General features: G+C 55.1%; 1 protein-coding gene across 9 annotated transcripts in view; it reads left to right on the forward strand.

Moving 5' to 3' along the window:
* PTK2B (protein tyrosine kinase 2 beta) overlaps nucleotides 1-17,782 on the forward strand; it is a 102,492-nt gene that overhangs the window by 4,855 nt on the left and 79,855 nt on the right. For 2 of the 9 annotated variants that reach the window (XM_071417167.1, XM_071417168.1), the window contains exon 1: nucleotides 6,042-6,249. The exons of 3 other annotated variants lie outside the window; for them this stretch is intronic. In XM_071417167.1, coding sequence (XP_071273268.1) covers nucleotides 6,057-6,249 — 193 coding nt within the window. In that variant the 5' untranslated portion in view covers nucleotides 6,042-6,056. Of the gene's footprint in view, nucleotides 1-5,952; nucleotides 6,250-6,291; nucleotides 6,311-17,782 lie in introns of those variants that run through there. 4 more of the 9 variants (XM_071417174.1, XM_071417171.1, XM_071417172.1 and 1 more) reach the window with 4 other exon arrangements.

Raw genomic sequence — 17,782 nt, forward strand, 5'->3', positions numbered from 1 at the left:
GGAGTCGGGAAGGATTTGGGAATCTCAGAGCCAGGAAATTCCAGGAGCAGGATGAGAGTCCCCGGCCTCCACCCGGAGGATCCACGGTGTCCAGAGCTTTTCCAAGGGCTGGGAATGCGGAGTTGGAATCCTTTGGGGTTTTTTTTTTCCCCCCCTGGTGGGACGGAGCTGGAAATCCGGGAAATTTTCCGGGTGGGATCTCCAGGGTTCCTCCGCCGCCGGGAAAGGGGAAAAACCCGGGATAACCAGCAGGAAAATTCCCACAGGGAATAAAAGGAGGGTTTCCCATGGAAAATCCCACGGGTTTGGCTGTGTTGGCCCTCAGGGTGGATCCCAGGGAGGATCCCGGGAATGGATCCTGGGAAGAGCTGGGGTGGATCCCAGAAAGAGTGGGGATGGATCCTGGGAAAGATCCCTGGAAGGATCTCGGAAAGGACAGGGATGGATCCCAGGGAGGATCCCAGGAGGGATGGGAATGGATCCTGAGGAGGCCAGGGAAGGATCCCAGGAATGGATCCTGGGAAGGACAGGAATGGATCCTGGAAGGACAGGAATGGATCCTGGGAAGAGCGGGGATGGATCCTGGGAAGGATCCTGGGAAAGATCCCAAGAAGGGCAGGGATGGATTCTGGGATGGATCCTGGGAAAGATCCTGGGAAGAATCCCAGGAAGAATCCCAGGAAGGATCCCAGGAAGGACAGGGATGGATTCTGGGAAGGATCCCAGAATGGATCATGGGAAGGATCCCAGGAAAGACCTCAGGAAGGGCAAGGATGGATTTTGGGAAGGATCCCAGGAAAGATCCCGGGAAGAACAGGGATGGATCCTGGGAAGGATCCTGGGAAAGATTCCAGGAAGAGTAGGGAAGGATTCTGGGATGGATCCCAGGAATGATCCCGGGAAGGGCAGGGATGGATCCTGGGATGGATCCCAGGAAAGATCCTGGGAAGGATGGGGAAGGATCCCAGGAAGGATGGGAATCGATCCAGAGGAGGCCAGGGATTGATCCCAGGAAGGATCCCAGGAAGGACCGGGATGGATCCCAGGAATTATGGGGATGGATCCCAGGAACTATGAGGATTGATCCCAGGAAGGATCCCAGAAAGGATCAGGGGAAGGATGCTGCGAAGGACTGGGATGGATCCCAGGAATTATGAGGATCCATCCCAGGAATTATGGGGATCGATCCCAGGAATTATGGGGATCAGTCCCAGGAAGGATCCCAGAAAGGATCAGGGGAAGGATGCTGCGAAGGACTGGGATGGATCCCAGGAATTATGAGGATCCATCCCAGGAATTATGGGGATCGATCCCAGGAATTATGGGGATCAGTCCCAGGAAGGATCCCAGGAAGGATCAGGGGAAGGATCCTGGGAAGGACTGGGATGGATCCCAGGAATTATGGGGACCAATCCCAGGAATTACAGGGATCAATCCCAGAAATTATGGGGACGGATCCCAGGAATTATGAGGATCAATCCCAGGAATTATGAGGATCCATTCCAGAAATTACGGGGACGGATCCCAGGAATTATGGGGATCAGTCCCAGGAATTATGGGGATGGATCCCAGGAATTATGGGGATGGATCCCAGGATTTACAAGGATCAATCCCAGGAATTACGGGGATCCATCCCAGGGATTACGGGGGCGGATCCCGGGGGTTCCGGGGGCGGATCCCAGGGGTTATGGGGACCAATCCCAGAAATTACGGGGGCGGATCCCAGGGGTTCCGGGGGCGGATCCCGGGGGTTCCGGGGGCGGATCCCGGGGGTTCTGGGGGCGGATCCCGGGGGTTCCGGGGGCGGATCCCGGGGGTCACGGGGCCGGCAGGGCCGGGACGCCGTCGGGGCCGTGTTTGAGGCGGCGGCAGCGGCGGCAGCAGCAAAAGGGGAACAGGAAGAGGCCGAGGCTCCCGACAGCCCCCGGGAAACCTCGGGAAGCTCCGGAGCCGGGGCCAACAACGGCCCCAAAAACCCCGCCCGTCAAAATCCCAGGATCTGGCGGGGGAAAACCCGGGATCTCATGGGAAAATCCCGGGATCAGACGGGAAAATCCCGGGATCTGAAGGGAAAACCCTGGGATCTGACAGGAAAAGCCAAGGATCTGACAGGTAAAATCCTGGGATCTGACGGGAAAATCCCAAGGTCTGACAGGGAAATCCCGGGATCCAAAGGGGAAAATGCCAGGATCTGACAGGAAAATCCTGGGATCTAATGGGATTATCCTGGGATCAGACAGGAAAATCCCAGGATCTGACAGGAAAATCCCAGGATTTGACAAGAAAATCCCGGGATCTCATGGGAAAATCCTGGGATCTGAAGGGAAAATCCTGGGATTTGATGGGAAAATCCCAGGATCTGACAGGAAAATCCCAGGATCTGATGGGAAAATCCTGGAATCTGGTGGAAAAATCCTGGGATCTGACAGGTAAAATCCCAGGATCTGACAGGAGGATTCTGGGATCTGACAGGGAAATCCTGGGATCTGATAGAAAAGTACTGGGATATGACAGGAAAATCCCACAATCTGAAGGGAAAATCCCGGGATCTGAGGGGAAAATCCTGGGATCAGACAGGAAACCCTAGGATCTGACATTAAAATCCTGGGATCTGATGGGAAAATCCCCGGATTTGGCAAGAAAATCCCAGGATCTCATGAGAAAATCCTGGGATATGATGGGAAAATCCCAGGATCTGACAGGAAAATCCTGGGATTTGACAGGGAAATCCCAGGATCTGAAGGGAAAATCTTGGAATCTGGTGGAAAAATCCTGGGATCTGAGGGGGAAATCCTGGGATTTGAGGGGGGAAATCCCAGGATCTGACAGGAAAATCCCAGGATCCAATGGGAAAATCCCTGGATCGAATGGGAAAATCCCAGGATGTGATGAGAAATCCCGGGATCTGACAGGGAAATCCTGGGATCTGACAGGGAAAATCTTGGAATCTGGTGGAAAAATCCTGAGATCTGAGGGGGAAATCCCAGGATCTGACAGGTAAAATCCCAGGATCTCATGGGAAAATCCTGGGATCTGAAGGGAAAATCCTGGGACTTGATGGGAAAATCCTGGGATATGATGGGAAAATCCCAGGATCTGACAGGAAAATCCTGGGATCTGATAGAAAAATCCTGGGATTTGACAAGAAAATCCCAGGATTTGACAGGAAAATCCCAGGATCTGAAGGGAAAATCCCAGGATCCAATGGGAAAATCCCTGGATCGAATGGGAAAATCCCAGGATGTGATGAGAAATCCTGGGATTTGACAGGGAAATCCTGGGATCTGACAGGGAGATCCTGGGATCTGACAGGGAAATCCCAGGATCTGAAGGGAAAACCTGTTCCAGGAAAGGTGGGAAGCACCAGGAAGGAGCCTTGGATGGGGCTGGGACGGCTCCGGAGGGCAGGAAGTGCTGGAATTCCAGGATTCCCAGGAAAAACTGGGATATTTGGAGGGATGGGAGTTGTTTCCCAGGAAAACTGGGAAAGGATTCCCGGGGCTGTGGATTCCGTGGAGGATTCCTGGGATCTGACTCATCCTGGCCGGATCCCAGTCCGGTCTTTGGCATTTCCGGGGTTATCCAGGTGCAATCCGACCTTTTCCGGCTCGGGGTCGAGGCTGGAAAAGCGGGAATGTCGATGGAAAGGTCGGGAGTTGTTTGATCTGGGGCTGCTCCAAGCGGGAATGGGCTGGGAAAGGCTCCCGGGAAAAAAAAAATGGGGAATGGGATTTGGGGTAAAAAAAGGGGAAATCGGGGTAAAAAAGGGGTTGATATGGGGGGGGATCATGTGGGAATGGTGGGAATGTGGGAGTGATGGGAATGATGGGAGTGATGGGAATGATGGGAGTGATGGGAATGATGGGAGTGATGGGAAAATGGGAATGAGGGATATCTGGGAATGATGGACAGGTGGGAATGATGGGAATGTGGGAATGATGGGAATGTGGGAATGATGGGAATATGGGAATGATGGGAATGTGGGAGTGATGGGAAAGTGGGAATTATGGACACCTGGGAATGATGGGAATGTGGGAGTGACAGACACATGGGAATGATGGATATGTGGAAAGGATGGGAATGTGGGAGTGATGGGAATGTGGGAATGAGGGGAAAATGGGAATGATGGATATGTGGGAATGATGGGAATGATGGGAATGTGGGAATGAGGGATATCTGGGAATGATGGGAAAGATGGGAATGATGGGAGTGATGGGAAAATGGGAATGATGGGAGTGTAGGAATGATGGGAATGATGGGAATGATGGGATTGATGAACAGGTGGGAATGATGGATACCTGGGAATGATGGGAATGTGGGAAAGAAGGACACATGGGAATGATGGGAATATGGGAGTGATGGGAACAATGGAAACTACAGGAAAATGGGAATAGTGGGAAAATGGGAATGATGGATATTTCAGAATGAGGGATATCTAGGAATGATGGACACATGAGAATGAGGAATATCTGGGAATGACGGATATGTGGGAATGATGGATATCTGGGAAGGATGGGAATGTGGGAATGATGGGAATAGGGGAATGATGGGAATGATGGATATCTGGGAATGATGGGAATGTGGGAAGGAAGGACACGTGGGAATGATGGGAATGTGGGAGTGATGGGAATATGGGAATAGTGGGAAAACAGGAATGATGGATATTTCAGAATGAGGGATATCTAGGAATGATGGGAATATAGGAATGATGGGAATGTGGGAATGATGGACACGTGGGAATGATGGGAATATGGGAATGAGGGATATCTGGGAATGATGGGAATGATAGGAATGTGGGAGTGATGGGAAAATGGGAATGAGGGGAATGTGGGAATAATGGGAATATGGGAATAATGGATGCATGGGAATTATGGAAATATAGGAGTGATGGGAATATGGGAATGATGGGCACGTGGGAATGATGGGAATAATGACTGCATGGGAATGATGGGAATGTGGGAGTGATGGGAAAATGGGAATTATGGGAGTGGGGGAATGATGGGAATTATGGGAATTATGGATATCTGGGAATGATGGTAATGTGGGATTGATCGGAATAGGGGAATGATGGGAATGATGGGAATGATGGCAATATGGGAATGATGGGAATTATGGATATCTGGGAATGATGGTAAAATAGGAATCATGGATATTTCAGGATGAGGGATATCTGGGAATGATGGGAATGATGGACACGTGGGAATGATGGGAATATAGGAATGAGGAATATCTGGGAATTATGGATATCTGGGAATGATGGGAATATGGGAATGATGGATACATGGGAATGATGGGAATGTGGGAATGATGGGAATATCTGGGAATGAAGGGATCCATGGGAATGATGGGCACATGGAAAAGAGGGATATGTGGGAATGAGGGACAGACGGGAATGATGGGAATGTGGGAATGATGGACACGTGGGAATGATGGGAATATGGGAATGATGGATGCATGGGAATGAGGGATATCTGGGAATTACGGACACATGGGAATGATGGGAATGATGGGAATGGATCATCCACGATTTGGGAATTCGGCAGAGCCGTGGGATCTCAATCCAGGGTCAGCACAGGCCGGGAAATGAATTCCCAAAATTTTCTGGGATCGCCTTTGGGCGGGGGCACAGGTGGAGCCGGGCCAGGTGGGAATTCCTTCTTTCCACGCCTGAAAAAAATTCCGGGATTTGGGATTTTTCCGAAGCCTGGGGGATGCTCTGGGATGTCTTTCCTTGGGATCGCTCCCGGCTGGAGCAGCTGGAACGGCCAAAACATCCATCGGGATGGGGATTAGTGGGAATAATTTGAAGGAATAATTTGGAAAACCGGGAAAAATTCCCTGAAACTTGGGAATTTTCCCTGAGGGGAGGATGCGGCGACCCCCCCCCGCCTTGATCCCATGGAAAATTCTTCCTGGGATTGGCTGCAGGGCTGGGAATGAGGAGGCTGGGGGATCGCGCGGGCAGAATTCCAGAGGTTTTGTGGATTTGGAATCGCGATCCCCAAACAGCCCAAAAAAAAAAAAAAAAAAAAAAAAAAAAAAAAGCGGGATTGAGGATGATCCTCCTGGAAGCTTCCATCCCGAAATTCCAGGACATCTGGTGGAGAGCTGCTCCTTCCCAGATGGTCGGGTCTGGTGGGGAATGTCGGGAACGCAGAGCTCCTTCCCTGCTCTCCCCTGATCCTGAGTCATTCCCGTGCGTGGGATTCCCGGCAGCGCTGCCGGCCGGGGGCGGATTCCCGGGAAAAGGTCGGATACCCGGGGAAGGGGTTGGATTCCCGGGAAAAGGTCGGATTCCTGGGAAAAAAAGGTCGGATTCCTGGGAAGCGGATCCTGAAGGGGATGAGGGGAAAGAAGGGGAAAGAGGGGGAAAATGGGATGCAGGGAAAAGGGATTCCCGGGAAAAGGTCGGATACCCAGGAAGGGGTTGGATTCCCGGGAAGCAGATCCTGAGGGAATGAGGGGAAAGAAGGGGAAAGAGGGGAAAAATGGGAGGCAGGGAAAAGTGGGGAGCTGGAGGGAAAATGGGATGCAGGGAAAAGTGGGAAGGAGGGAAAATGGGATACAGGTGGAGATGGAATGCAGGGAAAATGGGATACAGGTGGAAATGGGAAGCAGGGAAAAACAGAGGGGCAAAAGGAGATGGGATGCGGGTAAAATGGGATGCAGGGAAAAGGGATTCCCAGGAAAAGGTCGGATTCCCGGGAAGGGGTCGGATTCCTGGGAAGAAGATCCTGAGGGAATGAGGGGAAATAAGGGGAAAGAGGGGAAAAATGGGATGCAGGGAAAAGGGATTCCCGGGAAGGGGTTGGATTCCTGGGAAGGGGTTGGATTCCTGGGAAGGGGTTGGATTCCTGGGAAGCAGATCCTGAGGGAATGAGGGGAAAGAAGGGAAAGAGGGGGAAAATGGGGGGCAGGGAAAAATGGGGAGCTGGAGGGAAAATGGGATGCAGGGAAAAGTGGGAAGGAGGGAAAATGGGATACAGGTGGGGATGGAATGCAGGGAAAATGGGATACAGGTGGAAATGGGAAGCAGGGAAAATGGGGAGCAGGGAAAATGGGAAGTGGGGAAAAAGGGCAAAAGGAGATGGGATGGGGGTAAAATGGGATGCAGGGAAAAGGGATTCCCAGGAAAAGGTCGGATTCCTGGGAAAAGGTCAGATTCCTGGGAAGGGGTCGGATTCCTGGGAAGGGGTCAGATTCCTGGGAAGCAGATCATGAAGGGATGAGGGGATAGAAGGGGAAAGAGGGGAAAAATGGGATGCAGGGAAAAGTGGGAAGGAGGGAAAATGGGATACAGGTGGTGATGGGATGCAGGGAAAATGGGATACAGGTGGAAATGGGATACAGGTGGAAATGGGGAGCAGGGAAAATGGGATGCAGAAAAAACGGGAAGTGGGGAAAAACAGAGGGGCAAAAGGAGATGGGATGCGGGTAAAATGGGATGCAGGGAAAAGGGATTCCTGGGAAAAGGTCGGATACCCGGGAAGGGGGAGGGAATGAGGGGAAAGAAGGGAAAGAGGGGAAAATGGGAAGCAGGGAAAAGTGGGGAGCTGGAGGGAAAACGGGATACAGGTGGTGATGGGATGCAGGGAAAATGGGATGCAGGAAAAATGGGAAGCGGGGAAAAACAGAGGGCAAAAGGAAATGGGATGCAGGTAAAATGGGATGCAGGGAAAAGGGATTCCCAGGAAAAAGTCGGATTCCTGGGAAGGGGTTGGATTCCCAGGGAAAAGGTCGGATTCCTGGGAAAAGGTTGGATCCCCGGGAAAAGGTCAGATTCCTGGGAAGCAGATCCTGAAGGGATGAGGGGAAAGAAGGGGAAAGAGGGGAAAAATGGGAGGCAGGGAAAAGTGGGGAGCTGGAGGGAAAATGGGGTGCAGGGAAAAGTGGGAAGAAGGGAAAATGGGATACAGGGAAAATGGGGTTCAGGAGGAGATGGGATCCAGGGAAAAACAGGGAGCAGAAGGACATGGGATAGAGGGGAAGGTGGGATACAGGTGGAAATGGGAAGCAGGGGGAGATGGGAAACAGGGAAAATGGGATGCAGGGAAAAACGGGGAGCTGGATGAGATGGGATGCAGGGAAAATGGGATGAAAGAGGAGAAAAGAAACACGGAAAATGGGATGCATGGAAAATTGGGGGGCTGGAGAGGATGGGATACAGGGGAAGCAGGGAAAATGGGATACAAGAGAGATGGGATACAAGGGAAACGGGAAGTGTGGGAAAATGGGGTAGGAGGGAGATGGGATGCAGGGAAAACGGGATGCAGGTGGAGATGAAATGCAGGGAAAATGGGGTACAGGTGGGAATGGGATGCAGGGAGAGATGGAAAACAGGGAAAATGTGAAGCAGAGAAAATGGGATGCAGGAAAAATGGGAAGCAGGGAAAAAACAGAGCAAAAGGAGATGGGAAGCAGGGAAAAAGGGGAGCTGGAGGAGATGGGATGCAGGGAAAATGGGGTGAAAGAGGAGAAAAGAAACAGGGAAAACGGGATGCGTGGAAAAATGGGGAGCTGGACAAAATGGGATACAGGGGAAGCAGGGAAAATGGGACACAAGAGAGATGGGATACAAGGGAAACGGGAAGAGTGGGAAAATGGGGTAGGAGAGAGATGGGATGCAGGGAAAATGGGATGCAGGTGGGAATGGGAAGCAGGGAAAATGTGAAGCGGAGAAAATGGGATGCAGGGAAAAACGGGGAGCTGGAGGAGATGGGATGCAGGGGGAAAATGGGAAAATGGGATGCAGGTGGGAATGGGAAGCGGGGGAAATGGGATACAGGGAGAGGTGGGGAAAAAGGAAAACGGCAGAGAGATGGGATGCAGGGAAAATGGGATACAGGTGGAAATTGGGATGCAGGGGAAAATGGGATACAAGAGACATGGGATATGAGGAAAATGGGAACTGTGGGAAAATGGGATATGGGAGAGATGGGAGCAGGAAAAATGGGATGAAAGAGGAGATGGGAGCAGGGAAAATGGGATGAAAGAGGAGATGGGAGCAGGGAAAATGGGATGCAGGGGGAGGTGGGAAGCAGGGAAAAACAGGGAGCGAAAGGAGATGGGAGGCAGGGAAAATGGGAAGCAGGGAAAATGGGAAAGAGGGAAAATGGGAAGCAAGAGGAGAGGGGAGCACAGGAAAATGGGGTGCAGGAGGAGATGGGATGTGGGAAGCAGTGGGATTTGGGAAGTGATGGGATACAGGGAAGTTGGGATTTGGGGAACCGGGATGTGGGAAGCAATGGGATGGAGGGAAAATGGGGATTTGGGGATTTGGGAATTTGGGATGTGTGTCTCTGCCCAGCCTTGCTTCCAACCCCAGGCACTCTGATGTTTTCCCACTCTGGAAAAGTTGGAATTGCAGCCGGTGCTGGGTGCTGGGTCCTGGTTCCGGTCCCGATTCCAGTGCCGGGTGCCAGTTCTTGGTCCCGGTTCCGGTCCCGATTCCAGTGCCGGGTGCCGGTTCTTGGTCCCGGTTCTGGTCCCGATTCCAGTGCCGGGTGCCAGTTCTTGGTCTCGGTTCTGGTCCCGATTCCAGTGCCGGGTGCCAGTTCTTGGTCACGGTTCCGGTCCCGATTCCAGTGCCGGGTGCCGGTTCTTGGTCCCGGTTCTGGTCCCGATTCCAGTGCCGGGTGCCGGTTCTTGGTCCCGGTTCTGGTCCCGATTCCAGTGCCGGGTGCCAGTTCTTGGTCACGGTTCCGGTCCCGATTCCAGTGCCGGGTGCCAGTTCTTGGTCCCGGTTCCGGTCCCGATTCCAGTGCCGGGTGCCGGTTCTTGGTCTCGGTTCTGGTCCCAACACCAGCATGGGGCGCTGGGTTCTGGGTCCTGGTGCCGGTTCCGGTTCTAGCGCTGGTGTTGGGTGCTACATCCCGGTTCTGGTCCCAGCGCCTCTGTCCGGTGCCGGTTGCTGGTTCCAGCACCGGTGCTGGGTTCTGGGTCCTGGTGCTGGTTCTGGTGTCAGGTGCTGGGTTCTGGGTCCTGGTGCTGGTTCTGGTGTCCGGTGCTGGGTTCTGGGTCCTGGTGCCACTGTTGGGTGCTGGGTTCTGGGTCCTGGTCCCAGTTCTGGTGTCAGGTGCTGGGTTCTGGGTCCCGGTGCCGGTTCCAGTGCTGCTGTTGGGGGTCAAATGCCGGGTCCTGGTGCTGGTTCTGGGTTCTGGTCCCAGGTCCCGGTGCCGGTTCCGGTGCTGCTGTTGGGTGTCAAGTGCTGGGTCCTGGTGCTGGGTCAGGGTCCCAGTCCTGGGTTCTGGTGCTGCTGTCGGGCACTGGGTTCTGGGTCCCAGTGCCAGTGCTGGTTCCGGTACTGGGTTCTGGGTCCTGATGCCGCTGTTGGGTGCTGGGTCCCGGTGCCGGTTCTGGTGTCAGGTGCTGGGTTCTGGCTCCTGGTGCTGCTGTTGGGTGCTGGGTTCTGGCTCCTGGAGCCGGTTCCAGCGCCAGGTGCTGGGTCCCGGTGCCGGTCCCAGTGCCACTGTTGGGTGCTGGTACCGGTGCTGGTTCCGATGCTGAGTGCCGGGTCCTGGTCCTGGTGCCACTGTTGGGTGTTGGGTGCTGTGTTTTGGGTCCCAGTTCCGCTGCCAGTCCCAGTGTCAGGTGCCAGGTCTCGGTCTTGGTTCTGGGTGCTGGGTTCTGGGTCCCGGTGCTGGTCCCAGTTCCAGTGCTGCTATCAGGTGCTGGGTTCTGGGTCCCAGTGCTGGTTCTGGTGTCAGGTGCTGGGTTCTGGGTCCCAGTGCTGGTTCTGGTGTCAGGTGCTGGGTTCTGCTCCTGGTTCTGGTGTCAGGTGCTGGGTTCTGCTCCTGGTTCTGGTGTCAGGTGCTGGGTGCTGGGTCCCGGTGCTGGTTCTGGTGCTGGTCCCAGTGCCGGTCCTGGTGCCGGGTGCTGGGTTCTGGGTCCCGGTGCCGGTTCCAGTGCTGCTGTTGGGGGTCAAATGCCAGGTCCAGGTGCCGGTTCAGGGTCCTGGTCCCAGGTCCTGGTCCCGGTGCCGGTTTTGGTGCTGCTGTTGGGTGTCAAGTGCTGGGTCCTGGTGCTGGTTCCGGGTCCCAGTCCTGGGTTCTGGTGCCGCTGTCGGGCACTGGGTTCTGGGTCCCAGTGCCAGTGCTGGTTCCGGTACTGGGTTCTGGGTCCTGGTGTCACTGTCAGGTGCTGGGTTCTGGGTGCTGGTTCCGGTGTCAGGTGCTGGGTTCTGGGTCCTGGTGCTGGTCCTGGTGCCACTGTTGGGTGCTGGTGCTGGTTCCGATGCCAAGTGCCGGGTCCCGGTGCCGCTGTTGGATGCTGGGTTCTGGGTGCTGGTGCCACTGTCAGGTGCTGGGTTCTGGGTGCCAGTTCTGGTGTCAGGTTCTGGGTTCTGGGTCCCGCTGCTGGTCCCAGTGCCACTTTTGGGTGTTGGTGCTGGTGCTGGTTCCGATGCCAAGTGCCGGGTCCCGGTGCTGCTATCAGGTGCTGGGTTCTGGGTGCTGGTGCCACTGTCAGGTGCTGGGTTCTGGGTCCTGGTGCCGGTTCTGGTGTCAGGTGCTGGGTTCTGGGTGCTGGTGCCGGTTCTGGTGTCAGGTGCTGGGTTCTGGGTCTCAGTTCCGGTGCCCGCTGCCAGTCCCGGTGTCAGGTTCTGGGTCCCGCTGCCGGTCCTGGTTCCGGTCCCAGTGTCGGTGCCAGTCCTGGTGTCAGGTGCCAGGTCCCGCCCCCGGTGCCGGGTGCTGGGTTCGGGGTCCTGGTGCCGGCTCTGGTGCTGCTGTTGGGTGTTGAGTGCCGGGTCCCGGTGCCGGTCCCGTGTCCCGGTGCCGGCTCCGTGTCCCGGTGCCGGTTCCGGTCCCTCCTCTGTGCACCCGAGCCGGTCACAGCAGGAAGCGCCACCGGCGCTCGCTCGGGTCCTGGTCCCGGTCCCGGTTCCGGTTCTGATGCCCCTGTCGGGTGCTGGGTTCTGGGTCCCGGTTCCAGTCCTGGTGCCGGTTCTGGTGCAGGGTCCTAGTCCAGGTCCCGGTCCCGGTGCCGCTGCCGGGTGCTGTGTCCCGGTCCCGGTGCCGGTTCCGTGTCCCGGTGCCGGTTCCGGTGTGGGGTCCCGCCGCCGGTCCTAGTGCCACTGTCGAATACTGAGTTCTGTGTCCCGGTGCCTGTTCCCTGTCCCGGTGCCGGTTCCGTGTCCCGGTGCCGGTTCCGTGTCCCGGTGCCGGTTCCGGTCTCGGCTCCCGCCGCCGGTCCCAGTGCCACTGTCGAATACTGAGTTCTGTGTCCTGGTGCCGGTTCCGTGTCCCGGTGCCGGTTCCGGTCCCTCCTCTGTGCACCCGAGTCGGTCACAGCAGGAAGCGCCACGGGCGCTCGCTCGGGTCCTGGTCCTGGTCCCGGTGCCGGTGCCTCCTCCGTGTCCCGGTGCCGGTCCCGTGTCCCGGTGCCGGTTCCTGTGTCGGGTCCCGCCGCCCGTCCCAGTGCCGCTGTCGGGTACTGTGTCCCGTGTCCCGGTGCCGGTTCCGGTGCCACTGTCGGGTACTGAGTTCTGTGTCCCGGTGCCGGTTCCGGTCCCTCCTCTGCGCACCCGAGCCGGTCACAGCAGGAAGCGCCACGGGCGCTCGCTCGGGTCCCGGTGCCGGTGCCGGTTCCGTGTCCCGGTGCCGGTGCCGTGTCCCGGTTCCGGTCCCTCCTCTGCGCACCCGAGCCGGTCACAGCAGGAAGCGCCACCGGCGCTCGCTCGGGTCCCGGTGTCGGTGCCGGTTCCGTGTCCCGGTGCCGGTCCCGTGTCCCGGTGCCGGTTCCGGTCCCTCCTCTGCGCACCCGAGCCGGTCACAGCAGGAAGCGCCACCGGCGCTCGCTCCGCGCGGCGACAGCGGCGACGCCTCGGGGGCGCCGACAGCGGGGCCACCCCGGGGGCGACAGCGGCGACAGCGGGGCCACCACCACTCCGTAAGTGCCGCTGGCATCCCGGGAATCCCGCGCACCGGGAATCCCGCGCACCGGGAATCCCGAACACCGGGAATTCCGCGCACCGACCGGGAGGAGCCGCCGCTCACCTGGCGGAGGGCGGATCCCGGGAAAACTCATCCCGGAGAATTCCCCACGGCGGGGGGCGGATTTTGGGACCCGAGGGGCGGGAGGGGACCCCTCGAAGTTGTCACCCGGGTGCCACCCGGGGCTTGGCGACAGCGCCCGGCCGGGGGAGGCGACACCGGGCGGGGACGGAGCCGAACCTCGCCGCGAGCCGCCGGTGGCGACTTCCTGGTGCGGGGAGGTGGCCCCGGGCCCCGCGGGGACTTTGGCGGTGACAGGAGGTGGCACCGGAGGGGCGGGAGGGGGGGTGGTGGCACCGAGGGGACACGAGGGGACACCGAGGGTGACAGGAGGGGGCAGGGAGGGGACGTTGGTGGCAGCGCCGCGCTCGGTTTCGTTTCCTCCGCGTCCCCGCGGTTGCGTCACGGGGAGCGCGGGGATGCGCGCCCGGGGCGAGGGGAGGTGACAGAGGGTTGGGGACAAGGGGGTGGCGATGTCACCAGGGACGCTTCGCCAGGTCTGGAAAGCGCGGGGGGGAATTTGGGGTGGGAAGGCCCGGACGGGGCGGGGGATTGGGCGCGATTGTGCCTGGTGTCCTTGTGGGGTTTGAGGGGACATTGGTGTCCCTTGGTGTCCCCCCGTGTCCCTCCATGTCCCCCCATGTCCCTGGATGTCCCAGAATGTCCCTGGATGTCCCTCGATGTCCCCCCATGTCCCTTGATGTCCCTGGATGTCCCTTGATGTCCCTCGATGTCCCCCCATGTCCCTCCATGTCCCTGGATGTCCCTCGATGTCCCTCCATGTCCCTGGATGTCCCTTGATGTCCCTCGATGTCCCTCGATGTCCCTCGATGTCCCCCCATGTCCCTCCATGTCCCTGGATGTCCCTGGATGTCCCTCGATGTCCCCCCATGTCCCTGGATGTCCCTTCATGTCCCTGGATGTCCCTGGATGTCCCTCGATGTCCCTCGATGTCCCTCGATGTCCCCCTGTGTCCCTGGATGTCCCTGGATGTCCCCCCGTGTCCCTGGATGTCCCTGGATGTCCCTCGATGTCCCCCCATGTCCCTTGATGTCCCTGGATGTCCCTTGATGTCCCTCGATGTCCCCCCATGTCCCTCCATGTCCCTGGATGTCCCTCGATGTCCCTCCATGTCCCTGGATGTCCCTGGATGTCCCTGGATGTCCCCCCATGTCCCTCGATGTCCCTGGATGTCCCTCCATGTCCCTGGATGTCCCTCGATGTCCCTCCATGTCCCTGGATGTCCCTTGATGTCCCCCCCATGTCCCTGGATGTCCCTTGATGTCCCTCGATGTCCCTCGATGTCCCTCGATGTCCCCCCATGTCCCTCCATGTCCCTGGATGTCCCTCGATGTCCCTCCATGTCCCTGGATGTCTCTGGATGTCCCTTCATGTCCCTGGATGTCCCTGGATGTCCCTGGATGTCCCTCGATGTCCCTCGATGTCCCCCCGTGTCCCTGGATGTCCCTGGATGTCCCCCCATGTCCCTGGATGTCCCTCGATGTCCCTGGATGTCCCCCCATGTCCCTGGATGTCCCTTGATGTCCCTGGATGTCCCTCGATGTCCCTCGATGTCCCTCCATGTCCCTGGATGTCCCTCGATGTCCCTCCATGTCCCTGGATGTCCCTGGATGTCCCTTCATGTCCCTGGATGTCCCTGGATGTCCCTCGATGTCCCTTGATGTCCCCCCGTGTCCCTGGATGTCCCTGGATGTCCCCCCATGTCCCTGGATGTCCCTTGATGTCCCTGGATGTCCCTGGATGTCCCTCGATGTCCCCAGCTCTGGCCACGAGGGTGCTGCTGGGAATTCCCATTGGGATTTTCCATGGGATGCTCCCTGCGTCCCGTTCCCAGCCACGGGGACACTCTGGGGACACTCTGGGGACACTCTGGGGACATTCTGGGGACACCCAGCCCCGCCGTCCCCGTGCCACCCCCGTGCGAACGGGGCCGGAAATGAGGAAAAATTGTGTGTGGGGGGGGCAAAAAAAACCCCCCATAAATGGAACATTTCTGTCCCTAAAAAATCCCTAAACATCAGCTGCTCCCATCCCTGTTCTCGGGGCTGGATTTGGGGTCTCGGAATTCCCTGGGAGCCCAAACCCATCCAGGTTTCATTGGGATCGGGGCGGCCCCGGGTTCTGGGGGACGGGGAGGGACGGGGTGGGGGAGGCGGCCTGGGCTGCTCTTGTGGCCACCTGGGGAGGGGACACGGCCCCAGAGTCACCCGGGTTGAGCAAAGGATGTGGCTTCCTGCAGAGAGGCCCTGCGGGTGGGGAAAGAACAGAAAACCCCAAAAAAAAACGCCCCAAAAAAAGCCCCAAAATCCGGAGGTGAATAAAAAACCCTAAAAAAAACGGAGGTGAAAAAAAAATCCCCAAAATCCGGAGGGGAATAAAAATCCCAAAATCTGGAGGGGAATAAAAATCCCCAAATCTGGAGGGGAATAAAAACCCCTAAAATCCGGAGGTGAATCAAAATCCCAAAATCTGGAGGTGAATCAAAATCCCAAAAGAATCCGGACGTGAATAAAAACCCCAAAATCCGGGGGTGAATAAAAATCCCAAAACCCGGAGGTGAATAAAAAATCCCAAAATCCGGAGGTGAAAAAAAATCCCAAAATCCGGAGGTAAATAAAGAAACCCAAAATCTGGAGGTGAATAAAAAATCCCAAAATCCGGAGGTGAATAAAAAACCCCAAAAACTGGAGGTGAATAAAAAACCCCAAATCTGGAGGTGAATGAAAATCCCAAAATCTTGAGGTGAATAAAAATCCCTAAAAAACCCAGAGGTGAATAAAAACCCCAAAATCCGGAGGTGAATAAAAAACCCTAAAAAACCCGGAGGTGAATAAAAAACCCCAAAATCCGGAGGTGAATGAAAATCCCAAAATCTTGAGGTGAATAAAAAATCCCAAAATCCGGAGGTGAAAAAAAATCCCAAAATCCGGGGGGAATAAAAATCCCAAAATCTGGAGGGGAATAAAAAACCCTAAAATCCAGAGGTGAAATAAAATCCCAAAATCCGGAGGTAAATAAAGAAACCCAAAATCCGGAGGTGAATAAAAAAATCCCAAAATCCGGAGGTGAATAAAAAACCCAAAATCCGGAGGGGAATAAAAATCCCAAAATCCGGAGGGGAATAAAAATCCCAAAATCCGGAGGTGAATAAAAATCCCTAAAAAACCTGGAGAGGAATAAAAAACCCTAAAATCCAGAGGTGAATAAAAAACCCCAAATCCGGAGGTGAATAAAAAACCCTAAAAAAACCGGAGGTGAATAAAAATCCCAAAATCCGGAGGTGAATAAAAATCCCAAAATCCAGAGGTGAATAAAAATCCCAAAATCTGGAGGGGAATTAAAATCCCTAAAAAACCTGGAGGTGAATAAAAACCCCAAAACCCAGAGGTGAATAAAAAACCCCAAAATCCGGAGGGGAATAAAAAATCCCAAAATCCGGAGGGGAATAAAAATCCCAAAATCTGGAGGGGAATAAAAATCCCTAAAAAACCTGGAGGTGAATAAAAAACCCCAAAACCCAGAGGTGAATAAAAAACCCCAAAATACGGAGGTGAATAAAAAATCCCAAAATCCGGAGGGGAATAAAAATCCCAAAATCTGGAGGGGAATAAAAAACCCTAAAATCCAGAGGTGAATAAAAAACCCCAAAACCCAGAGGTGAATAAAAAACCCCAAAATTTGGAAGTGAATAAAAAACCCCAAAATCCGGAGGTGAATAAAAATCCCAAAATCCGGAGGTGAATAAAAAACCCCAGAATCCAGAGGTGAATAAAAATCCCTAAAAAACCTGGAGGTGAATAAAAAACCCCAAAATACGGAGGTGAATAAAAAATCCCAAATCCGGAGGTGAATAAAAAACCCTAAAAAAACCGGAGGTGAATAAAAATCCCAAAATCCAGAGGTGAATAAAAATCCCAAAATCCAGAGGTGAATAAAAATCCCTAAAAACCCCGGAGGTGAATAAAAAACCCAAAATCTGGAGGTGAATAAAAAATCCCCAAAATCCGGAGGTGAATAAAAAATCCCAAAATCCAGAGGTGAATAAAAATCCCAAAATCTGGAGGTGAATAAAAAACCCCAAAATCCAGAGGTGAATAAAAATCCCTAAATCTGGAGATAAATAAAAATTCCCTAAAAACCTGGAGGTGAATAAGAAACCCCAAAATCCGGAGCTGAATAAAAACCCCAAAATCCGGAGGTGTATAAAAATCCCAAAATCCGGAGGTGAATCAAAAACCCCAAAATCCGGAGGTGAATAAAAACCCCAAAATCCAGAGGTGAATAAAAAATCCCAAAACCTGATGTAAATTAAAAAAACCCCAAATCTGGAGGTGAATAAAAAATCCCAAAATCCGGAGGTGACTCAAAAACCCCAGAGAGTGAAAAGATCCCAAACTGGTTTGGGGTGAGAGGGAGCTTAAATCCCATCCTGGTCCCATCCCGATATTTCCATGATTCCAGGGTGATCCCACTTTTCCTTGGATATTCCCAGGGATCCTCTGGGAATTCCAGCCCAGCCAGGAATTCCTTCCCAAAATCCCAAAATCCCCAAAATCCCCAAATCCCCCAAATCCCCAAATCCCCAAATCCCCCAAATCCCCAAATCCCGACCCTCTGGCCATGGTGGGAGCCATTCCAGGCCCTTTTCCCAAATCCCTCCCCGGCTCACCTGGATTGGATCCAGCCCCATCCCGATTCCTCCTTGAGAAGGAATTTCGGGATCCAGGGGCTTCACTGGGAATTGGGGACTCCAGGAAGGGTCTCCCTTCCCT

The sequence above is a fragment of the Agelaius tricolor genome, unplaced genomic scaffold, assembly GCF_023055355.1.
Source record: "Agelaius tricolor isolate 1412-34295 unplaced genomic scaffold, bAgeTri1.0.p SCAF_68, whole genome shotgun sequence".
Lineage (NCBI taxonomy): Eukaryota > Metazoa > Chordata > Aves > Passeriformes > Icteridae > Agelaius > Agelaius tricolor.